This window comes from Aquarana catesbeiana, linkage group LG02, assembly GCF_042186555.1.
Source record: "Aquarana catesbeiana isolate 2022-GZ linkage group LG02, ASM4218655v1, whole genome shotgun sequence".
Taxonomy (NCBI): domain Eukaryota; kingdom Metazoa; phylum Chordata; class Amphibia; order Anura; family Ranidae; genus Aquarana; species Aquarana catesbeiana.
In genome coordinates this window covers 668798460-668819353 of record NC_133325.1, presented here as the reverse complement: position 1 = coordinate 668819353, position 20894 = coordinate 668798460, and the positions used below count along the sequence as shown (strand labels likewise).

Sequence of the window (20894 nt, the reverse complement as noted above, 5' to 3'; positions counted from 1 at the left end):
ACAATACCTTTAAGCAAGTCTTGTAGGATTACCTATAGGTACAAGTCAGTGATGGGAGTTTACTCCCACTTTAAGAGACAGAGAAATTGTGCTGAGTCCCTGGGAGCTCACTCTAGTGACTCACCTACAAATCCTTATTTTTATTCCAATAACAAAAGTCTGGAGAGGCAAGCTTAAAGTGTAATTCCAGTCAAATTCTAGCTAGGCCTAAATCTACCCCCACCCTATTATCTACCCTCTAAAAGGAAAGATGTCTATACCTACCTATTTTGAAGCCACTCAGGTCTGGTCACATGATCGGGTTCCAGCGCCGGCTTCAACATAGAGGAGGGACAGCGACAACTGCTGCAGAGCCTAGGTGATGACATCACCCATAGGCTTACTAGTATATCATTGAGCACATCTAGTAGTGGAAAGCAATTAATTGTGGTGGACAACACCGAAGAGGAGGTGAGTATTGCAGCCGGATCTGCTGTTTTATTTTAAATCCCTGATGGGGAACTCTGTAAAAGAAATATCTTTTCTTAGGCTTTAAGTTTATGTATAAACGCCTATACACACCTTGAGTTCTTCTTGAATTCCTCAGGAGCCCTTAAAACTGTGATGCTCTGTAAAAAGCAACTATTTATGAAATTGACGCTTTGGCCATCCACTATCTGCCTCTTGTTATTGATTAACTATAACGATGTGATGAGCGTCTACACTGAGCAATAGTGAAACACAGGCAGGAGTGCATGAGGCTGCAACTTCTGAAATACAACTGGTATTTGTATAACAGTGTACCCAAGACATTTTAGAAGATAACTCATTGTGTGTTGGCAGCAGTGGAGGTTAGTTTTAGGGTGAATTCACGCTATGTGCAGTGACATTATAAAACGTCTGTCACCTCAAGGACACACAGAAAACATTTGTTTCCTATGTGTCCCGTTCACACAGCAAAGCAGCCTAGGGCTGCACTAAAATGTAGATATGATGCATTTTATCACAGCGCACTGTGCCAAAATGCATGACAACGTACAGCACCATGGCGCATCGTGCTGCTGTACATTGCTATGAATGAAGTGTATATTTTGTACACTTCACATGAAGTTTGTACAAAACAATAAAAAAGGAGTCATGCGATGCGCTGAATCGTGCACAACATTGTCCCCTCCTGCAGCCAGGAATGGAGAGCTTCTGGAGCAGCAAAGCACTGTGGCAGCTCTCCATTCCAGTGTGAATTCACACTAAAGGTTAACTAGGCCAAGACCAACCTAAGAAATATATCGCAGCTTATCAGTAAACTAAGAACAGTACCTGTTTCCGATCCTTCCAGAAATGCAGCGTCCTGTAGTGTATCAGTGCTACCTAAGTGGGTATAAATGTTGTGGGGCAAAATGCTGTTTTGGATGAAGAGAATCCATTATTCTCACTCTGGGCAAAGTGACATTTTCTCTTGAAAGATCACCCCAGACCCCACCCCCAAACCTATGGATACCCACTTTTGCCACATTCCGCACCTCTCTGTTGCTCTAGAGTGCTTGGTAAGTTATTGTCCCTTACAGGTATAAAAGAGCATGTAACCTCTTTCAGAGATGCAATGCCCAGGCTTAAAGTGGTAGTAAACTCCGGTTCACGCATCATGTGCAACTAAAAGGCCAATAATGTATACCTTTTTAAATAAATCTCAATTCATTTCATCCCCCGACCATGTTTCTTTGACTGTGTATTTTCGTTTCTTTGTATCCTGGCTGAAGCCGGTGCCATCTTAGCTCCTGTACACTGCTTCCTCCCCACAGCATACGTCTGCCCTTTCCTCTGTGTCATCTTGCGCATGCGCAGCGGACCCGCTCACTCCATTAATGCTGAGCAGTGACATTACATGCCACATGGGGTGTATTAGATAGTTCTCTATGGATTCACAGATTCGCGAGATTGCCTGCTGATGATGCAGAAACGGCATCAGGATGAACAGACTGACGGCACACACATCATGCTGTAAACAAGGGCCAAAATGCGCATGTGCCGGTGACATCATTGAAGAATACATCGGCAATTTCTTCTAAAGGGTGTAAGTTGGAACGATAAAAATGGTACTAATACAGTAAAACCTTGGTTTGAGAGTAACTTGGTTTTGCAAGACAAGCAAAATTTTTAAACAAATTTTGACTTGATATACAAGTAGCGTCATGTCACAACTACAACATGTCACAACAAGAGTATAAAAGAGAAGAGAGGCGCCTCTAAGCGTAGCAATATGGTTACATTTAATGAAGGTACAACATTTAGCAACATATTGCTACACTTAGAGGAGCCTCTCTTCTCTTTTATACTCTGTAGCTCCTGCTGGATTTTGCTTCTAATCCCCTTGTGGAGGCTGCCATTTGTTAATGGACATTGTATGGTTAAACAACCTGGTCACATTGCTATAATCTTTTTATATGGACTATAAACTGAAGGACTTATGAAGAAATGGTTGTGGAACGAATTATTTGAGTTTCCTTTATTTCTTATGGGGAAATTCACTTTGATATACAAGTGCTTTGGATTAAAAGCATGTTTCCGGAACGAACTATGCTCGCAGTCCAAGGTTTTACTGTATGTCATTTAATTCAGAGTGCGTTAAATGAGAAAAACTAGTGAATGAGAGTTTACTAACACTTTAATAACCAGGCCTGAACACTGTCTCATGAGGCAGAAAAATAAATAAACCCGGTGTACCTTAAATGTCGGATGTCGGATGATGGTAGTTTGTCACCTTGCTCTGAGTCTCTTTAAAGGCTCACCTTAAGTAATATGTTAAAGGTTACAACCATATTTAAGTTTTACTATGCAGCACCCCTCGCCCCCGCTGTGACAGCAGGTGGGGGTTCTTCTCCCAGCACCCGCTGTTACATTTTACAATCAGTGTGACTTTCAGGGCTCTGCTCATACAGCCATGTCATTCATTCACAGGAATCCGTGAATGAATACACTACAAGTGGCATCTGCCACCATGGCAGATGGCCTTGTAATTTCAATGGACTGTGAAGGGCTCTGATGAACATATTCATAGTGCATTCAGTCTTCCTGCATCTCAGAAAGTGACAGCCTTTATAGAGGTAGTATGGGCACAGAGCTGTAGGAAGACTGTGCAGGAGCCTGACATTGCAATTGAGGGGGCAATGTTCTGCAGGTTCCTGAGAAAAAAATAATAAATGCACTTTTTTACCCCCAAAAACTGCATTTTATTTATTTACCTTTTTTTTTTTTTTTTTTTTTTTTACAAAAGTATTTTTTTTTTTAAGGTGAACTTGGCCTTATGCTTTTCTTGTGACAAAAAATGTTTGGCCTATCATATAAGCTGCACCACATGTGTATTACACATCGCTTCCTGGGAAATTTAAGAATTGGCCTCTCAAGACATAAAATGACATATTTGACTTTATAGTCACACTTATAACCACAACAGTGAACAGTACAATCAATAGAAGAACAAAATAAACGGGGTCCAGAATCTAACAGGTTTATTCAGGCCTCTTTAGACAGGCTTTATTTACAAATGTTGCATTTTGCATTGAACACATCACTACTCAAACCCATTCGTATGGAAGCAGGAGCTGTTGTGTGCCTGCAGCACAAACTGATCCTAACAAAACCTGCTGTGTCCAAAAATGTATATGAAAAGAAGGTAGAACAGTCTCCTAGCAATCGTTCACATTGCAAAATTACAATTCTTAAGCATTATTTGACACATTCTGTACGATAACTTCTCGTTTCTACAAATTATCCAGAAAACAACAAAAATTATGGTGGAAAAAAAAGTGAATGAAGACAATTCTGAATAAGCCAGCAAAGTGATGATTGTAGGAGAAGAGAGCTTTAACATACTGGTCTGGCAGCCTAATGTCTTAGCACTTAGAGACGCTACATATATTATCAGCCCGTTTTAATGCATTTTGCATTGTGTTAACCTAATTACATAAATTACCCAATTACAGTTGTTGCCATAACAGTCATGCATTACATTAACAGTGTACACATTTTGAGAAATCTCTGAGAAAAAAAGGATAGTAAAAAAGTATAAAATAGTATCGCTATATAATAAAGTAAGATCTTGCTAAGGCCCCTTTCACACATGCGGACAGTATGTCCGTATTTCATCCATCCGTCTTCGGATGAAATACGGACATACATGCATCCCTATGGGATAGCGGGTGTCAGCGGATGTACATCCGCTAACACCCGATGTTGTCCGGCTCCGCTCTCGTCCGATTCTGCGGACGGAAGAAAATCCTATTTTTCTATCCATCTGCAGAGCGGATCGGAGGAACACGGACAGACGGTCCGTGTTCCTCCGATCCCCCATAGGGGAGAGCGGAGATCTGACAGGGCGGTCCCTGCACAGTGTGCGGGTCCCGCCCTGTCATCTGCCTGCTCAGCTGGGGAAAGCGGAGCGATCCCCGATGAGCAGCGGATAAACACGGGGCGGATCAACACGCCCCGTGTGAAAGGGGCCTAAGGATAATGAGAAATTCAATTATATTTCATACTCCATAATGTTGTGAAAGGTCAGTTTGTCATTCCTTTTTACATACACTTTAAAAGCAATTTAAGTGTAAATAAACCCAAAAACAAAAATGTCATGTAGCTTACCAATCCTTAGCTATGGTGACTGCATTCGTTTTATTTTTTTCATGTTTTTGACCATTTTTTATTTACTTTGTAAATAACACAACATACTTCCTGTCTGAGTGGCTACATTCACATCCCCACTGTAACTTTGAAGAAAGCCATGGTTGCCACCCAGGCTGGACTTCAAACATGTCTGCCTTTGTAGGAAAGGAAAAGTCCTGGATGGCCGCACATCGCTGAAGGCACCTTTATTAATATATTAAAATCCAATACAGTCACTTCATATGCAAAAAAAAAACAGGGAGAAACAGCTAACACTTTTCATACCGTGTAGTGATGCTTAGTCATGTCTGCCTTTATGCATCTGTATCTCCATTACATGGGAACTGAAGGAATATCAATAACATTATTTTTGCTTATATCTAGTAGTAGACAGTCACATTCAAGTGGAACTATTCATTTTTTGCCAAGCACACCCGGCATGCCCAAACTTTTGTACAAAGTTTTACTTTTTGTAACTGGGCAAAATAAATACCTATTCTAATAAGCTTGCTCAATGAAGAATCGCATCAACAACCATCCCTACTTTTGTTATATTGACATGCACTACTATTGAGCAGAAGGCCAGTTAGCATGCCTTAAATGCATCCAGCAAGATGCTAAAAGATCAAGGAGAGAAGGGGTAATTCTAAAAATCATCTAGAAGGTTTTAAAGAGGTAAAAGACCCAAAAGGAAGAACTGGAAAATGGGAAGGCAGTAGGTCAGACTGCAGCAAATTATGCCAGGTATATAATCAGGTCACTTTACAACATGGACACGCCTTAACCAAGGTATGAAAGATAAGGAGGTACTCTTCATCCTTTTTAATTAGGGAACCTCTAGAGTGAAAAGTAATGCTGGAAGGAATAGATGGCAGACTTATATGCTAGAGTGCTGTCCTATGGGGTCGAGCGGTGGAGCTGACCTCCAATATGCTGACATAAGAAGGTACAAAAATATTGTCTTCCAAAAATAGGCCACATATCCTGCTGCTCTGCTTCCTATTACAGAATATACAACCCAGAAGGAGGGATTGCTGCAGATGCTCATACTGGCAGCATATGATGACACTGGCCAATGACTACACTTAACTGCGACTGACATGGTACAAGGAGGTTGTTTGCTGTTAGCCTCCAGGAACAGGAGTGGTGGTGAGGCTTTGATATCACTGGAGGATTTCACCTCTTAACTTCACCAGCTTAAACGACATCAGTAGCAGAAGAGTCGCCACCATTTATTTTTTTTATTTTTTATTTTTGTAGTACTGCCATTACATCCCTTTTGAGACTGAGATATAAGGTCCGACATATCAAGAATCCTGTCTAAAATGCAATAATATAACTGTGGCGTGTTGATGACAAGTATGGATTGCTACAGATAAAAAAAAAAAAAAAAAAAAGCTTCCACTTTAAATTGCAATTTAGTGATTCTTCAAATTATTCACCCATGTCCATATTTTAGTTATTGAGGACATAGTGACATCTAGTGGTACTAAGTATAAACTGCTTCTCTTGAAACGTGCTGATTAATGCAGGATTTTTAGTGCTAGTTAAAGGGATGTATAAAAAAAAATTGAGCTAGCAAACATCTCTCAGAAATAGTCAGAAATGAAGGGTAAAATATAACAACTATGCCCTGGACTATCATAAACCTTTTGTACCCCCTGGGAGCACATGTCAATCTTGAGGCCTCTTGCACACTGGACGTTAAAAAAAAGCCAGTAACATTAGCTGTAGAAAGCTGTAGCGTTTTTTGGCATTATCTAGCTGTAGCTTTTTTTAGCAAAACTATACTCCCATAAAAGCTTATGGATCACGGTGAAGAGTTGGCCTTGGATCACATCTCCCCTTTCGAAAGGCCTCAGGGATCATCCTACCCTTGGCAGCACATTATTGGTTGCCATAGACACATTCCAAAACTCTATTTTACTGTTTCCTTACCCCATGGTGCCAGTACTGGGTAATCCAGAATTTATACCAGGCCTCCAGAACCCTCATTTTCAGCGCCTGGCCTTGAAAAGGCCATCTCCATCTCTGTAACTTTTTGGGGCTGGATGGGACAGCTCTCCTCTTCGGCCTGTGTGACTGCTGCCGACCCCCCTTTGGACTTATGGAGTGGTCTCCAAATGCACAATTTTCTCCGCCGGTGTTTGTGCTCCCTGGGTATACTCTACCAGCTTACAGAACTGGGAGATATATGCCACAGGAAGGAGCCGATCCATCACTGTCTTTTGTTGAGCTACGCCTCTTTGATCCGACCGGCAACAGGATTTGTTCCCAGGTCCCTTTCTAAATGGGAACTCATTTTTCTAACTTGCAGAAGGAGAAAATCCTCCACTGTGCCCAGAAGTCTTCCATGGCCACTAGAATGCAGAAGACTGGCTACAAGATCTTGACCCGCTGGGATAGGGTTCCCACCACTTTGCACCACTTTTTTCCTCAGGTCCCTAGTACATGATGGTTGATGTGGTAATGCAGAGGGAACGTTGCTTCATATCTTTTGGGACTGTCCCAAACTTAGGCCGTTTTGAGGGGAGGTGATTGGTACTGTCAAGCACCTGACTAATGTAGACTTAGAGGGGAACCCTGCGGCATGTCTGTTGCATCTCTCAGACCGTCCTATTAAGAAATCTAAAGCTACCCTCACAAATCCATTATTGAATGCGGCTAAAGCATGCATCCCCTTGTGTTGGAGATCCGAGAACCCGCCATCAAAATCTTTGTGGTTTTCCAAAGTCTCTCTCTCTCTCTTTCTCTCTTTCTCTCTCTCTCTTTCTCTTTCTCTCTCTCTTTCTCTCTCTCTCTTTCTCTTTCTCTTTCTTTTTCTCTCTTTCTCTTTCTTTTTCTCTCTTTCTCTTTCTCTTTCTCTTTCTCTTTCTCTCTCTTTTTCTTTCTTTCTCTCTTTGTTTGCTCTTTCTCCCCTTGTGTAAGGGTCACTTGTCCCCCGATTCTACCCCTTTCCCACCATTCCCCCCTGTCCTTTTTCCACAACTCTACTCCCGCCTCCCCCGCTGTATACCTGGCTCAGTTCTGGGTGATGTCCTTTTCATATATTAGAGTATCTTATAATATATTATTTTAATCCCATTGTCCCAATTCTGGGTCCGGCTGGCCACCAGGAGGCCTGCTTCCCGATATATTGTATTAGTCTGTAAATATAGTTGCACAGTTTTAAGCTCACTAGTCTGTTTTTGGGTTTCTCATGTCATTACTTAGCCTGCCATATATGCTAGGCAAACTGTGGACTGTCCTCTGTTACACATGACCATCCATACCGCATTCTGCTTGGCCTGTTGGCATGTGAATCTAATTTCAGTGCTACTTGAATATGTGTTGTTACTCCTTTTCGTTTGACTGTAAACTGCAACTTTTGGAAAATAAAGGAGTTATAAAAAAAGGTGTATGGCTCAAAAACGCTGATAAATTCTGAATAGCCACGTTTTTCATAGTTTTTTAGCGTTTTTAAGCTGTTTTTAGCTTTTTTCAGAGTTAAAGCTGTTGAAAATCTCCTCTCAAAACTCACTAGTTCTGGGGGGGGTTTCAAGCCAGAAAAACCCTTGCCAAAAACTGCTGATAACAGCCTATGTGTGCATGGATACATAGGCTAACATGCTGGGGAGTTTATTGGCTGCAGAAAAAAACGTCTGAAGCCAAACACAGCAGCTGTAAAAACGTCCAGTGTGTATGAGGGCCAAAAACTCTTATTCAATTGGCCCAAGGGCCTATAAGAGGGCAAATGCAGAGAAAGATAAAGAAGGAAAGTGGATAATAGAGAGAGGAAAGACAAAGCCAGAGAGAAGTGCACCCTATTTAGATAAAAAGCTTCTATGGCAAACCCGTCTCATAAGGTATCCAAGAGATATTTGATCCAGGGATCCCAAACGATGAGCTTATTGTTCAGGATTGTCAATAGGCGTTCATTTATCATAATCCAGAATAACTTGGACTTTAGTAGGATAAATTGGAACCGAATGGGATTTCCAAGACCTAACAATGGAAATTCTGTCTACTACAAATATAAATGCTATGAGCCTCTTCATATGTCTTAATGTCCCCTGGACCGGGCGCCCCAGCAGTGCCTGTAGTGGTGATTTAATGAGGTTCACTTGAGTGAGTAAATAAATAAAATAAGTATGGATTCAGAACCTCCTTACTTTTGGACAAGTCCACCAAATGTGGAACACGGTGCCATCTAGGCCACAAACTCTAAAGCAGCCTTTTTAAACTGGGGTTCCCCACCATGTACCATCTCAGGAAGACTTTATAGTTTGCTTCAATCAGAGAAGTATTAATATATGATTTGGATGTGCATTTTGCCAACTCCAACTCTCCTAAATCTTGCTCCCATTTATTCATATAGAACAACTTTTTGGAGGCAGGGGTCATTATATTGTATATTTTAGATATGTGGTGAGTGTGTTTGTCGAAATTCCTGCATAGGTATTCCATTGGTGTAGAGGAGGTTAGATCAATGTTTCAATTTAGTGTCGCTAAAAATCTATAGTATAGTATAGCGATATAGGAAGGAAGCTGGTTCTTCTCCTGAAGGAGACATCTGAGATTTGTACAGACAGTTCTTATTTCAGGCACTTGCATAAACATGAATATTCAGAGTTGTTTGTGTTTACATTGTGATATGTTCCCTCAGCTCGCTGTGGAGAGTTACAACTGCAGTTCACAGAAGCCATTTCCACCGTTTCTCAGCAGAAGGAGCTGATCTCCAAGCTGGAGCATGACCTGAGCACTGTCCAGTCCCTAGGTTCGGTTCAGCGACCAGATGCTGAGGTACGGCAAACTTTTTGTCTGGGCTCTTGGTCACCTTTTATTTGTGGTCCATCTATGTTTACCCACAAATGCATGTACAGCATATTTTCCCCAATTCCAGGCTAGTGTGTTCAGGCAATGTCCCGTACACAAATGCACAGGTAAATGCCTATGCACAGGAGCATCATAAGGCATAATAGCATACAGACATTCACATGTATGGCTGGCTGTATCTGCGGCTCCCTAGGAGTGGGAAAGCACTAGGAATTTTACACTTAAGTTCTTTTGAGCCTCTAAATGTCCATTGTCCAAAGTTAACTTTCAAATTTTTTAATCTGCAACCTTAAATAAAATAATATCTGATAACTCCACCATGAAAGTCCTAGTTCAAGCATTTCTTGTTTTGGGGTGAAAGCGCTCTGTTCCTGTCCCCCCATTTGAGCCCCTGCATTGGCACAAGTTCACGTCTGCTTATTGTGAAAATTATTAGCAGCCGTGTCAACACTCAATACGCCAGCATTTTCTGTTGATGTCATCTTTGAAATACCCACCCTGAGCACTGACTTGCTACTATAGAAAAGGTATATAAACAGGGAGTGGATGCAAAGAGCCTGCAGGGAATCTGCTGCACTAATATGCAAAAATGGTGATAACATTTTTAAGAGCAAAAAAAAAAAAAAAAACGGGAATTGTTACCCTGAAAAATCTATATTTAAGATTTTTCATATCTCATAGATATGATGTGGGTTAAATAAGAGTTCTTTTCGACCAAGAGTGAAAGCTTCAAATAAAATAACATTTATTAGGAAGCAGTTGAAAGTCTAGCTATACACAATCATCTATCGTCTTACACCAAGGAAGAAAATATTAGGTTGAAATAAAGTATTTCCATGAAGGAATACAGGGTATATTCCTCAATACAGTAATCTGCACACATATTTAGTTACAAGTAAAAGGGCATTCCTTTCCCATAATTACCCATCCTTACCCAAGTTCCATTCAGCTTGCTGGTCTATCAGAAAGAGAGCGTTACCTCCCCCTTGGCTCTGAGTATATCAAACCAGGCTGATGTCTCATTGGTTGGCCTAGCTTGGATCATGATTGGAGGACTGACTCCAGTCGGCCCCCTTTCATGCAAATCCTTGTGACTATGCTGACGGGAGTTAATTGAATTTCCCCAGGAAGTTAGGTGTTGATTATGGGTTGGGCCCCCTCCAATGCATATCCCAACATGGGATCCTTTGAAAGGAGTAGGTGTAAAACAATGGAATTGGCTCTGCATTGTTTGTATATACAAGCCTTGGCCCACATTCTCTGCTCTTAGCAAAAGCTTAAATGAAACCCTTTTTGCCCGGCTTTCATAGATGCCAGCTAAATTAAATATATTCATTATTACAATATTTTACAGTTATTAATGGAGATTTCACATAAACTCATAAGGCAACACCAGTTTGCCATCTTTGTTCTGCTCCTAGCTGCACAGGAATGTGAATACAGAACTATTGTAAAATATTAATGTATAGCAAATGAATGTAATGAAGATAATTTTACAGCTAATAGCAACCATTCTGGTGGATTTGGTATGTTTCTGTGAAATGTGTATATTGCCTGCAGTTCTAATTTCCATGCAGTATAATCAGCAAGATTTATTAAGGAGAAAGTGCTATGGCAATTAGTAGACTAATTAAATGGACTAGCATAATAATTATGGGGTTTTTTTTGATAGGTTGAGATAAATTGTCTTTTTTTTATTTAGAGTGTAAATATTTTTGACAATATTGCCTTGTTACTTATTGATACTCAACAGGGAGCTGCTGAGCCAAGTATGGAAATGATTCCAGAGCCAATCAAGGAGGCCACTGCAATTTTCTATGGTAATCAAGGTGGGTACATACTGTACCGTTTAAAGCTAAACTCCAGGCAAACTGCTAAATAGATGAAATACATATAATATCCAGTCCTGAGAGTTACACAGCCTCCTTACACAACAGAGTGAGTCATAAGTCATTCAAAATTGTATCCTATTATAACACTTACAGATATTTCCCTTGTTATTCCTTAGCAACAGTATAGGCGTGTGTAGCTCTCTTTAGCTCATTGAAAGTAAGTTGCAACACAGTACTTCTTCAGCTGTTACTCTTTTTAAGAAGGAAAATAAATCTTACTTTTTTGTCAGTTTTAGAAAATAATGGCTATCTGCAAATTGAAGTGAAATGTGTTATATCCACATTATAAGTATAGTTTCCAAATGTTTTTAAAGCTCTCATAAGCCCACCATGGGACCAAGTGCATATAGTATATGGTCCCATTCTTTATTTATGTTAATGCTGGCTGTTGCTCAACCCCAGTATGCAGCCCAATTAATGGGCTTTCTTGTTGGGGGGATACAGTCAGCACTGAGACCTCGTCCCTTTTCTAAGTTGACTATTCTTTTACTATTATGACTTAACAATGTGTGCCCTGTCTTGATCATTCATAATGCTAAAATACCACTTAGCATCGTGGGGCTGTGGGACCTATCTGCAGGTGCCCTAAATGTTTACACGCAGCTGCAGATCCCCAGCAGTGGCAGAGACCTGTCCCACACTTTTCCACACCAGGATCTCTGTACCACTGTCCTTCCACTTGCTGGGTTGACAGCTTTGAGCATCTTGTCACCTTGAAACATGCTGCTTATGGAGCAACAGGAGACTGCTTCACAGCCTATCTGGAGGCATTGTTATGCTTGCAAAACATACACACCATGTGTGATCTATTTTCCAAGGCTGTTTAAGTTTAGAAGCAACCATGAATGGATAACATAACACTGCAGGCTGTGTGACCTTTTGTGAATGGCAGTGCTGGTCTCCAGAGTGGTCCCTGCTGCTAGACACCAGGGCTGTCCCTCACAAATCTTTATACTTGCTAGCAGCATTGTTGGACAGCAGAAGGCAAACTGCCCAACCACACCACTTAGCAAAAGCAGGACAAATTTAAATGGGACCTTCGGGTCTCCTGAAGGGTTACATAAATGTTTGAGATAAACACAACACAAAATTAATCTAAAGGAATGGTGAAGTGATATGAGATGAATACTGATACTATTTTGTCTATTATATTAATGCACTGCAAACATAGGTTTGTGTTTATAATTCGGTGTTGATTTACAAACGCAGGCTATTCTGCAAGTGTTGCAATTCCAGAAGGTCAGATGGATTCTCTCCTATCAATCATATCGAGTCAGAGGGAGCGCTTCAGGGCTAGAAATCAAGAGCTGGAGGCGGTAGGTTGTCCTACATTTTACCACTGAGCAATGCTAACAGACCGCCCCACACACACACACACACACACACACACACACACACACACACACTTTATGTTTGGTATGTGTTCCCATTCACGCAGCATACCAAAAAAAAATTAAAAAATTTCCTACTATTCTAGTTGTTTCTTTGGAGCAGGGTTATACATAGAACACTCCAGGCAGCTTGAAGAGTCATCTATAATACTGTCACTTAACATAAAGTATTCCTAAATCATAACCAGGTAGCAGGAGGGTTGTCAGCATATTCAGTGTGGATATAAGTTGTCAGCAAGCAGCAGTGCATGGAAATAACATTTAATTTTAGTAGCAGCCATAATATTAACCATCAGGTTATTTTATATAAATACTGTAAACTATTGATAGTACTACGGCATACAATTACACTAATACAAATTTCTTTAAACTCTGCCTTTCATATTTCAGAACTACAAATATCAAGAGACACTCTGGGATTTTTTTTTAACAGCCTCAGTAAGACTGCATTAGGCAAACAGGGTTAATTTCAGAGTGGCTGAGCTGTAGTAGAAGCACTGAGTGTGAAACTGCCTGGACGTATGATGCAGGAGTCCTGCATGGCATCAGCAATCTACTGATCGCTGGTATAATGCTTTCCAGGCTCCTAAAAAAAAAAAAAAAATTGTAAATGCATTTTTTTTTTTTACCTGCAAAAAAATGGGCATTTATTTATTTTTTTAAAGTGAACTTCAAATCCTTTGGTATGTAAACTTGGTGCACTTTAATAATAAAACAAAGCTTAAAGCTGATCTCCACCCAAAAGGGGAAGTGCCGTTATGAGGACTGGTCCCCCGTTCCTCTTGAAGAATTGACTCTTTTGAGGAGCGGGTATCCAATTTTGGCAGGTACCTGCTCCTACTTCCGCTCCGACCACCTAGGCGATCGGAGCTGAAGTCCTCCCCCCTGCAGTCTTCTGGAACATGTGACAGGTCCTGGGAGACTGCATCCACCATTCACGATGCACAGCGCTGCTCGCGCATGTGCAGTGAGCACTCAGCTGTGAAGCCTCAAGCTGTCACAGCCAGGTGCCCATAGTGAAGATGCCGTCGCCGAGGAAAGGAGACAGAAGGTGAAACCGACTGGGGTGAGTACATCTTCCACTGGGGTGAGTACACCGCTGGATTATGGGACAGGTGAGTGGCTGTTTTTTAAAAGTCCGCAGCTACAGTTTTTTTTTAGCTGCTGACTTTTATTTTTTTCACAGGAGACTGGAACGCCGCTTTAATATACAAAGTTCAGTATACCATGACAACCAATCAGAATTAATATAACACTGATCTGGCTGCAAAAATTCAAAATGTGATTTGCCACTATGGTAATTGTGCTCTGCCCTTTGCAACACCCTGTATGTAATAAGAAACATGTTAATTTCAACTCAAAGAGCCTCTGCTAGTAATACTATCAATATTAATTAGTCAAGATACAATTGTCCTCATGCAATAAAGAAATATATAAGTCACAGATGTTAGGATAGGCAGGGGATAAGCACCTGTTAAGAAGCTGCTTTAAGCAACATCAATAGAAGTGGCAAACCACATGTGGCCCATAAACCACTGTTTGGGATCTTTTATCTGTGCTGTAAACTTTCTGTATTAAAAAAAGTGAAAGAAAATGTTGTAAATCATCTTATGGTTTTGTATGAGACAAATTTAGGAGATTATCTCACATACTGTATGAAAACAAAAATTTATCCTGTCCTTACTGTAATCACCCTCAAGACTCATCATCATCACCATTAAGGAAACGTCACCTCTCCTTACTTGGACTCTGTCTACCCTTAATCCTGGACGGTTTAGATCACATTGACATTTATACCCATATCCCGAGCGCCAGCGTTTTGTTTTGTTTATTACTGTAATAGTAGGTTTACCAGGGATACATATCGTTTCTGCTATACAGGAAAACCGCATGATGCATCATACAATGAGAGCCCTTCAGAGTGAGCTGGACAACCTGAGAGCTGACAACATCAAGCTGTACGAGAAGATAAAGTTCCTGCAGAGCTACCCAGGCAGGGTAAGATCCCAGTCTGTATGACCATTAAAATTGTGCCCTTATTTAATGCATTGGCAGCTATAAACAATTTCCATCATTCTACTGCATATATACAGTATTGTTCAAACATGTTCTGTTTGTTGGAATTTAGAGGGATGTGTTATATTTATAAAGAGCACAAATATGATTGTTTGCCTCAGTTTCATTGGAACTTCCTGAAAATATTTTAACTGTTGATTTGGCTTTTCTAAATTTAGAGAGTCTCTGGAGGATTCCATTTAGGCTTCATGCACACTGGTTTATTGTAAATGCTGTTTCTCTATACAGGAGAAAATCAGCATTAAAAACGCACCCAAGCCGCGTTTCTCAAACGCATTTAGGCGCATTTGTACATTTATTCCTGAATTTATTCTGGCCATTGAAATAAATGCTCAAGTGCTAAATGCGCCTGGCGCTTAGGCGTGTTTAGCCATATTTGACTTTTTTTATGCCCAAAAGCTCCTCCCCTGAACGCGATTCTTAGGGGGGTGGGGTTCTGGGAGGATGGCAATAGACGCCCTCTCAGAACTAGACGACCGTACTGTAGCTGTCTTTTGCCTATAGCGTGGTCGATTTCCCCCTTCCCTGTGACAGCATGTCAGGGATGTTCTCCCTGCACCTAGAATCACAATTTTTCAAAAAAAGTGCCGTTTGGGGCTCCAACCACCTGGCCGCGTCATTCATTTACAGAGTTCTGTGAATGGGAGAACTACAACTACTGTCAGCCTTTGTGGATCGGACTTTCCGACAACAAAACCGCAGAATTTTCTTCAAAGGTTGTTGGCTCCAACTTGTCTTGCATACACACGGTCACACAAATGTTGGCCAACAATTACAATCGTGGTGACATACAAGATGTACGGCGAGCCGATAAAAAGGAAATTCAATAGTCGTGTGATATCTCCATTACGATCTCTAGTTTTACAAGTCAGAGCGCTTCCGGCTCGTCCTTGATTCCGAGCATGCGTGTTTGTACTTTGAACTTTTGTCCGACGGACTTGTGTACACGTGATCGGAAAGTCCGACAACACACATTTGTTGGCTGAAAACTTGAGAGCATGCTAGCCAACATTTGTTGGTGGAAAGTCCGACAACAAATGTCCGATGGAGCATACACACGGTCGGACTTACCGCCAACAAGCTCACATCCAACATTTCCCGTCAGAAAATCCGATCGTGTTTACACGGCATTACACTGATAGTCTGCAGGAATCCTGCGTTGCACCCGCAATCTACTGATCGCAGGTGCAATGCTCTGCAGGCTCCTAACAGTGTTAATTTCGTCAACAAAAACATTTTCGTCAAAAGCCTTTTTACAGTGACAAAAACTAAATGAAAAGAACACCACGTTTTCATCCACTGACAAAAACTATGACAAAAATCAATTCCGTTTTCGTTAACAAACAAAACGAAAATGTGAGGGAGTAACGTTTACCCTCGTGAACTTCCAGTTTCCATGGAGCTCCATGCTTAGCAGTTAGCACTGTGCAGCATCACAGGCCTCCTCAAATGACCGTCCAGGGCAGCACTGTGCATTACAGGCCTCCTGACGAGAGTCCCAACTCACGACCATCCAGAGCAGAGCACTGTGAGTGTGTACATTACAGACCTCTCCTCAGACCACCGTCCAGATCACTGTGTGCATTACAGGCCTCCTCTTACCACCAGCATCCAGAGCACTGTGCATTACAGGCCTCCCCTCAGACCATCCAGCACTGTACAGCATTACAGGCCTATCGGACCACCTGCCTAGAACACTGTGCATTACAGGCCTCCCCTCAGACCACCACCCAAAGCACTGTGCATCAATACAGGCCTCTCAGACCACCATACAGAGCACTGTGCATTACAGGCCTCCTCAGATCATCATCCAAAGCACTGTGCAGCAATACAGGCCTCCTTAGACCATCCAGAGAGGCCAAATCTGTATCTGTGAGTTTGTTCAAACTTTAATACCATGAAGAATAACATATTTGATTTTTTTTACTCCAGGAGTATATAATAAGTTTGGAAATTCTAGAGAAATGCTTAAATAATCCATTACAAATTATCTAAACCCATTAGATTTTAGTCAACTAAAATGATTTTAGTAGACTAAAATGTACTGCAGATTTAGCTAAATCTGACTAAATATGACTATTGCCGCGTACACACGGTCGGACTTTCCGGCATACTTGGTCCGGCGGACCAGAGTGTGCCGGACAATCCGCCCGTGTGTGGGCGGCGGCGGACTTTTCCGGCGGACTTCTTCCCAAAAGCCCGCCGGACCTAGATTTGAAACAAGTTTTAAATCTTTCCGTAGGACTCAGTTTCGGGCGGAAAGTCCGCTCGTGTGTGTGCTGGTCCGACGGAAAGCCCGCTCGTGTGTAGGCTGGTCCGACGGACCAGATACGACGCGAGGGCAGGGTATTGCATCTCGCGCTCTCTGCAATAGGAAAAACAAATCTTCCTATTGCGGTGAGCGCGGTGCATGCCAGGCCCTTAGGTCTGGTATGGATTATAAAGGGAACCCCGCTACGCCGAAAAAACGGCGTGGGGTCCCCCCTAAAATCCATACCAGACCCCCGATCCGAGCACGCAGCCTGGCCGGTCAGGAAAGGGGGTGGGGACGAGCGAGCACCCCCCCCCTCCTGAACCGTACCAGGCCGCATGCCCTCAACATGGGGGGTGGGTGCTTTGGGGGAGGGGGGCGCCCTGCGGGGCCCCCCCCCCCCAAAGCACCTTGTCCCCATGTTGATGAGGACAAGGGCCTCTTCCCGACAACCCTGGCCGTTGGTTGTCGGGGTCTGCGGGCGGGGGGCTTATCGGAATCCGGGAGCCCCTTTTAATAAGGGGGCCCCCAGATCCCGGCCCCCCACCCTATGTGAATGAGTATGGGGTACATGGTACCCCTACCCATTCACCTAGGGAAAAAGTGTAAGTAATAAAACACACTACACAGGTTTTTAAAATATTTTATTAAACAGCTCCGGGGGGGGGGATCTTCCTCCGGCTTCGGGGGTCTTCTTCCGGCTTCGGGGGTCCCTCCGCTTCATCTTCTCCCGGCGTCCGGTTGGTTCTTCTCCGCTCTCTTCTCCCGGTGTTCCTGTTCTTCGGCCGGCTCCTCTGCTGTCTTCAGGTAGCTCTCTTGCCAGCAGAGGTCCGGACTTCTGGGCTTCTGGGCTTCTGGGCTTCTCTTCCCCAGATGTTGACACGACGCTCTCTCCGGCTGGACTGCTCTCCGAGGGCTGCGTTGTGACTTATATAGGCGGAGACCCCGCCCCCTTTTGATGTCACAGTCCCTGGGCATGCTGGGACTGTGACGTTTTAGGGGGCGTGGTCAACATCACCCAGTGACCACGCCCCCTAAAACTAAAACAATTGCAGATGACTAAAATGGGACTAAAACTGAAGTAATTGGTACAATAAATAAGAAACAGATATGTAATGGATCTATGAGAGATCCAATTGAAACTCTGGATAATACCAAAACACTGTTACCAATAAACTCAGTAACATTGACAGAGAAACTCCAGAAATATAACATTAGACCATGTTGCCTTCCAACAAAAACTAAAATGGCATTTTAGTCAAAAGACTAAAGCCTCGTACACGCGATCCAATTGTTGGCAGGGGATTGTGTGATGACAGACTTTTGGCCTAAAATCCAATTGTTGTCCAACAAATGTTGGATGGCAGGCTAGTAAATTTTCGGCTGACAACGGTCTGTTGTCAGATTTTTGTATCGTCTGTACACAAGTCCATCAAACAAAAGTCCAAAGTACAAACACGCATGCTCGGAATCAATGCTCATAAAACACGACATTAATGAAAGGTGCCCAAAGAGTGGTGCTTAAGAGCTGAAATTCCATGTAGTACGTCACTACGTTCGTGTTTGTTGGCCGACAATTGTGTGCCATTAGTATGCAAGAAAAGATCCAGGCACACGCCCTTTTGAAAAAAGTCTTATGCCGCGTACACATGAGCGGACTTTTCAACCGGACTGGTCCGACGGACCGATTCCAGCAGACGATTCGACCGTGTGTGGGCTTCATCGGACCTGCAGCGGACTTTTTCAGTCGAAAATCTGACGGACTTTAGATTTGGAACATGTTTCAAATCTTTCCGACGGACTTGAGTCCGGTCGAAAAGTCCGCTCGTGTGTATGCTAGTCCGACGGACAAAAACCGACGCTAGGGCAGCTATTGGCTACTGGCTATCAACTTCCTTAGTCCGGTCATACGTCATCATGTTCGAATCCGTCGGACTTTGGTGTGATCGTGTGTAGGCAAGTCCATTTGTTCGGAAAGTCCATTGGAAGTCCACCGAAAGTCCGTCGGATAGACCGTCGGCCAGTCTGGTCGAAAAGTCCGGTCGTGTGTACGCGGCATTGCGCTCTGTTAGCTTAAGACTAAAACTAAATCGAAATTTGCTGCCAACATTAACACTGGCTCCTAATAAAATAATAAATAATAATTAATGCAAATTTTTTTTACCTGCAAAAAGATGTGTATTTATTATTATTATTATTATTTTTTTTTTTTTTAAAGGTGAATTTATCCTTTTAGAAATCAAGTCTAAAGATAAAAAATGAATAGAAGTAAGAGATGATTCATTGCAAATCATTTTTACTGCTTGTGTTTACATACATTTTAAAGAAGTATAAATCACATTGCACTAAATGTTATTAACCGCTTGCCGACCGCGCTATAGCCGAATGACGGCTGCAGCGAGGTCGGATAACTCTGGGAGGGCGTACTATGACGTCCTCCCAGAATTGCGCTCCCGCGCGCCCCCTGAGGCGCGCACCCGGGAATATCTGTGACCGCCGAATCCGCATCATGGATCACAGTAAATGGCCGCTGATAGCGGCCGTTTACCACATGATCGCTCCATCAAATGACGGAGCAATCACTTGTAAACAAACCGATCCCATCCATACTCAGCCGCACTCAGCCGTACTCAGCCGCACTCAGCCGCACTCAGCTGTACTCAGCCGTACCCAGTCGTACTCAGCCGTACCCAGTCCTACTCAGCCGCACCCAGCCATACTCAGCCGTACCCAGCCGCATCCAGCCATAATCAGCCGCACTCAGCTGTACTCAGTTGTACCCAGCCGTACTCAGCCGTAAAAAAATGCATTTTCATTTTCTTTACACATTTTCCAAAAACTTGTAGAAAAAAATGACATGTTCAAAAGACTCATCATGCCTCATAGATTATACGTTGGGTTGTTTTCTTTCTAAAATGGGGTCATTTTTGGGGTGTTTCCATTGTCCTGGTGCTCCATGGCCTTCAAAAGTGTAAGAGGTAGTCAAGAAATGATATGTATAATTTATGCTGCTGATCGTGCTCCCTGCATGTTGGGCCTCTGTATGAAGCCACGCTGTGTACAAGTCTCACACATGTGGTATCGCCGTACTCAGGAGGAGTAGTAGAATGTGTTTTGGGGTGTAATTTGTTCTATGCATATGCTGTGTGTGAAAAATAGCCTGCTAATATAACAATTTTGTGAAAAAAAAAAAAGAAAAGGAAATTGATTTTGCAAAGAATTGTGGGTAAAAATTATAACTTCAAAAAACTCACCATGCCTCTTACTAAATACCTTGGAATGTCTACTTTCCAAAAAGGGGTCATTTGGGGGTATTTGTACTTTCCTGGCTTGTTAGGGTCAATTTTCAGAGATTGGCACCATAGATTGTGGACTCTATAACTTTCACAAAGACCAAATAATATACAGTAATTTGGGTTATTTTTATGTATATGTAGGGGTATAAACTTTGGCCAAAATTTATGAAGAAAAATTACTAATTTTCAAAATTTTATAACAGAAACCAAGTAAAAATGTATTTTTTTACAGAATTGTTGGTCTTTTTTCTTTAATAGCGCAAAAAAAAACACAGCAGTGATTACATACCACCAAAAGAAAGCTTTATTCGTGTGAAAAAAAGGACAAAAATTTCATATAGGTACAGTGTTGCATGACTGAGTAATTGTCATTCAAAACGTGAGAGCACCAAAAGCTGTAAATTGGTCTGGTTAGGAAGGGGGTTTAAGTGCCCAGTGGGTAAGAGGTTAACAAATAAAATATGGTTTACTGTTTAGTACCAAGCACACGCTAAGGCTACTTACACATTGAGATGCTTTACAGGTGTTTTTTCGCTAA

General features: G+C 42.2%; 1 protein-coding gene across 1 annotated transcript in view; it reads left to right on the top strand.

Moving 5' to 3' along the window:
• Positions 1-20894, top strand: part of CUX1 (cut like homeobox 1) — a 536633-nt gene that overhangs the window by 499651 nt on the left and 16088 nt on the right. Inside the window, exons 15-18 of the mRNA XM_073616665.1 lie at positions 9281-9417; positions 11204-11279; positions 12552-12658; positions 14615-14731. Of these exons, the coding sequence (XP_073472766.1) occupies positions 9281-9417; positions 11204-11279; positions 12552-12658; positions 14615-14731 (437 nt within the window). The remainder of the gene's footprint in view (positions 1-9280; positions 9418-11203; positions 11280-12551; positions 12659-14614; positions 14732-20894) is intronic.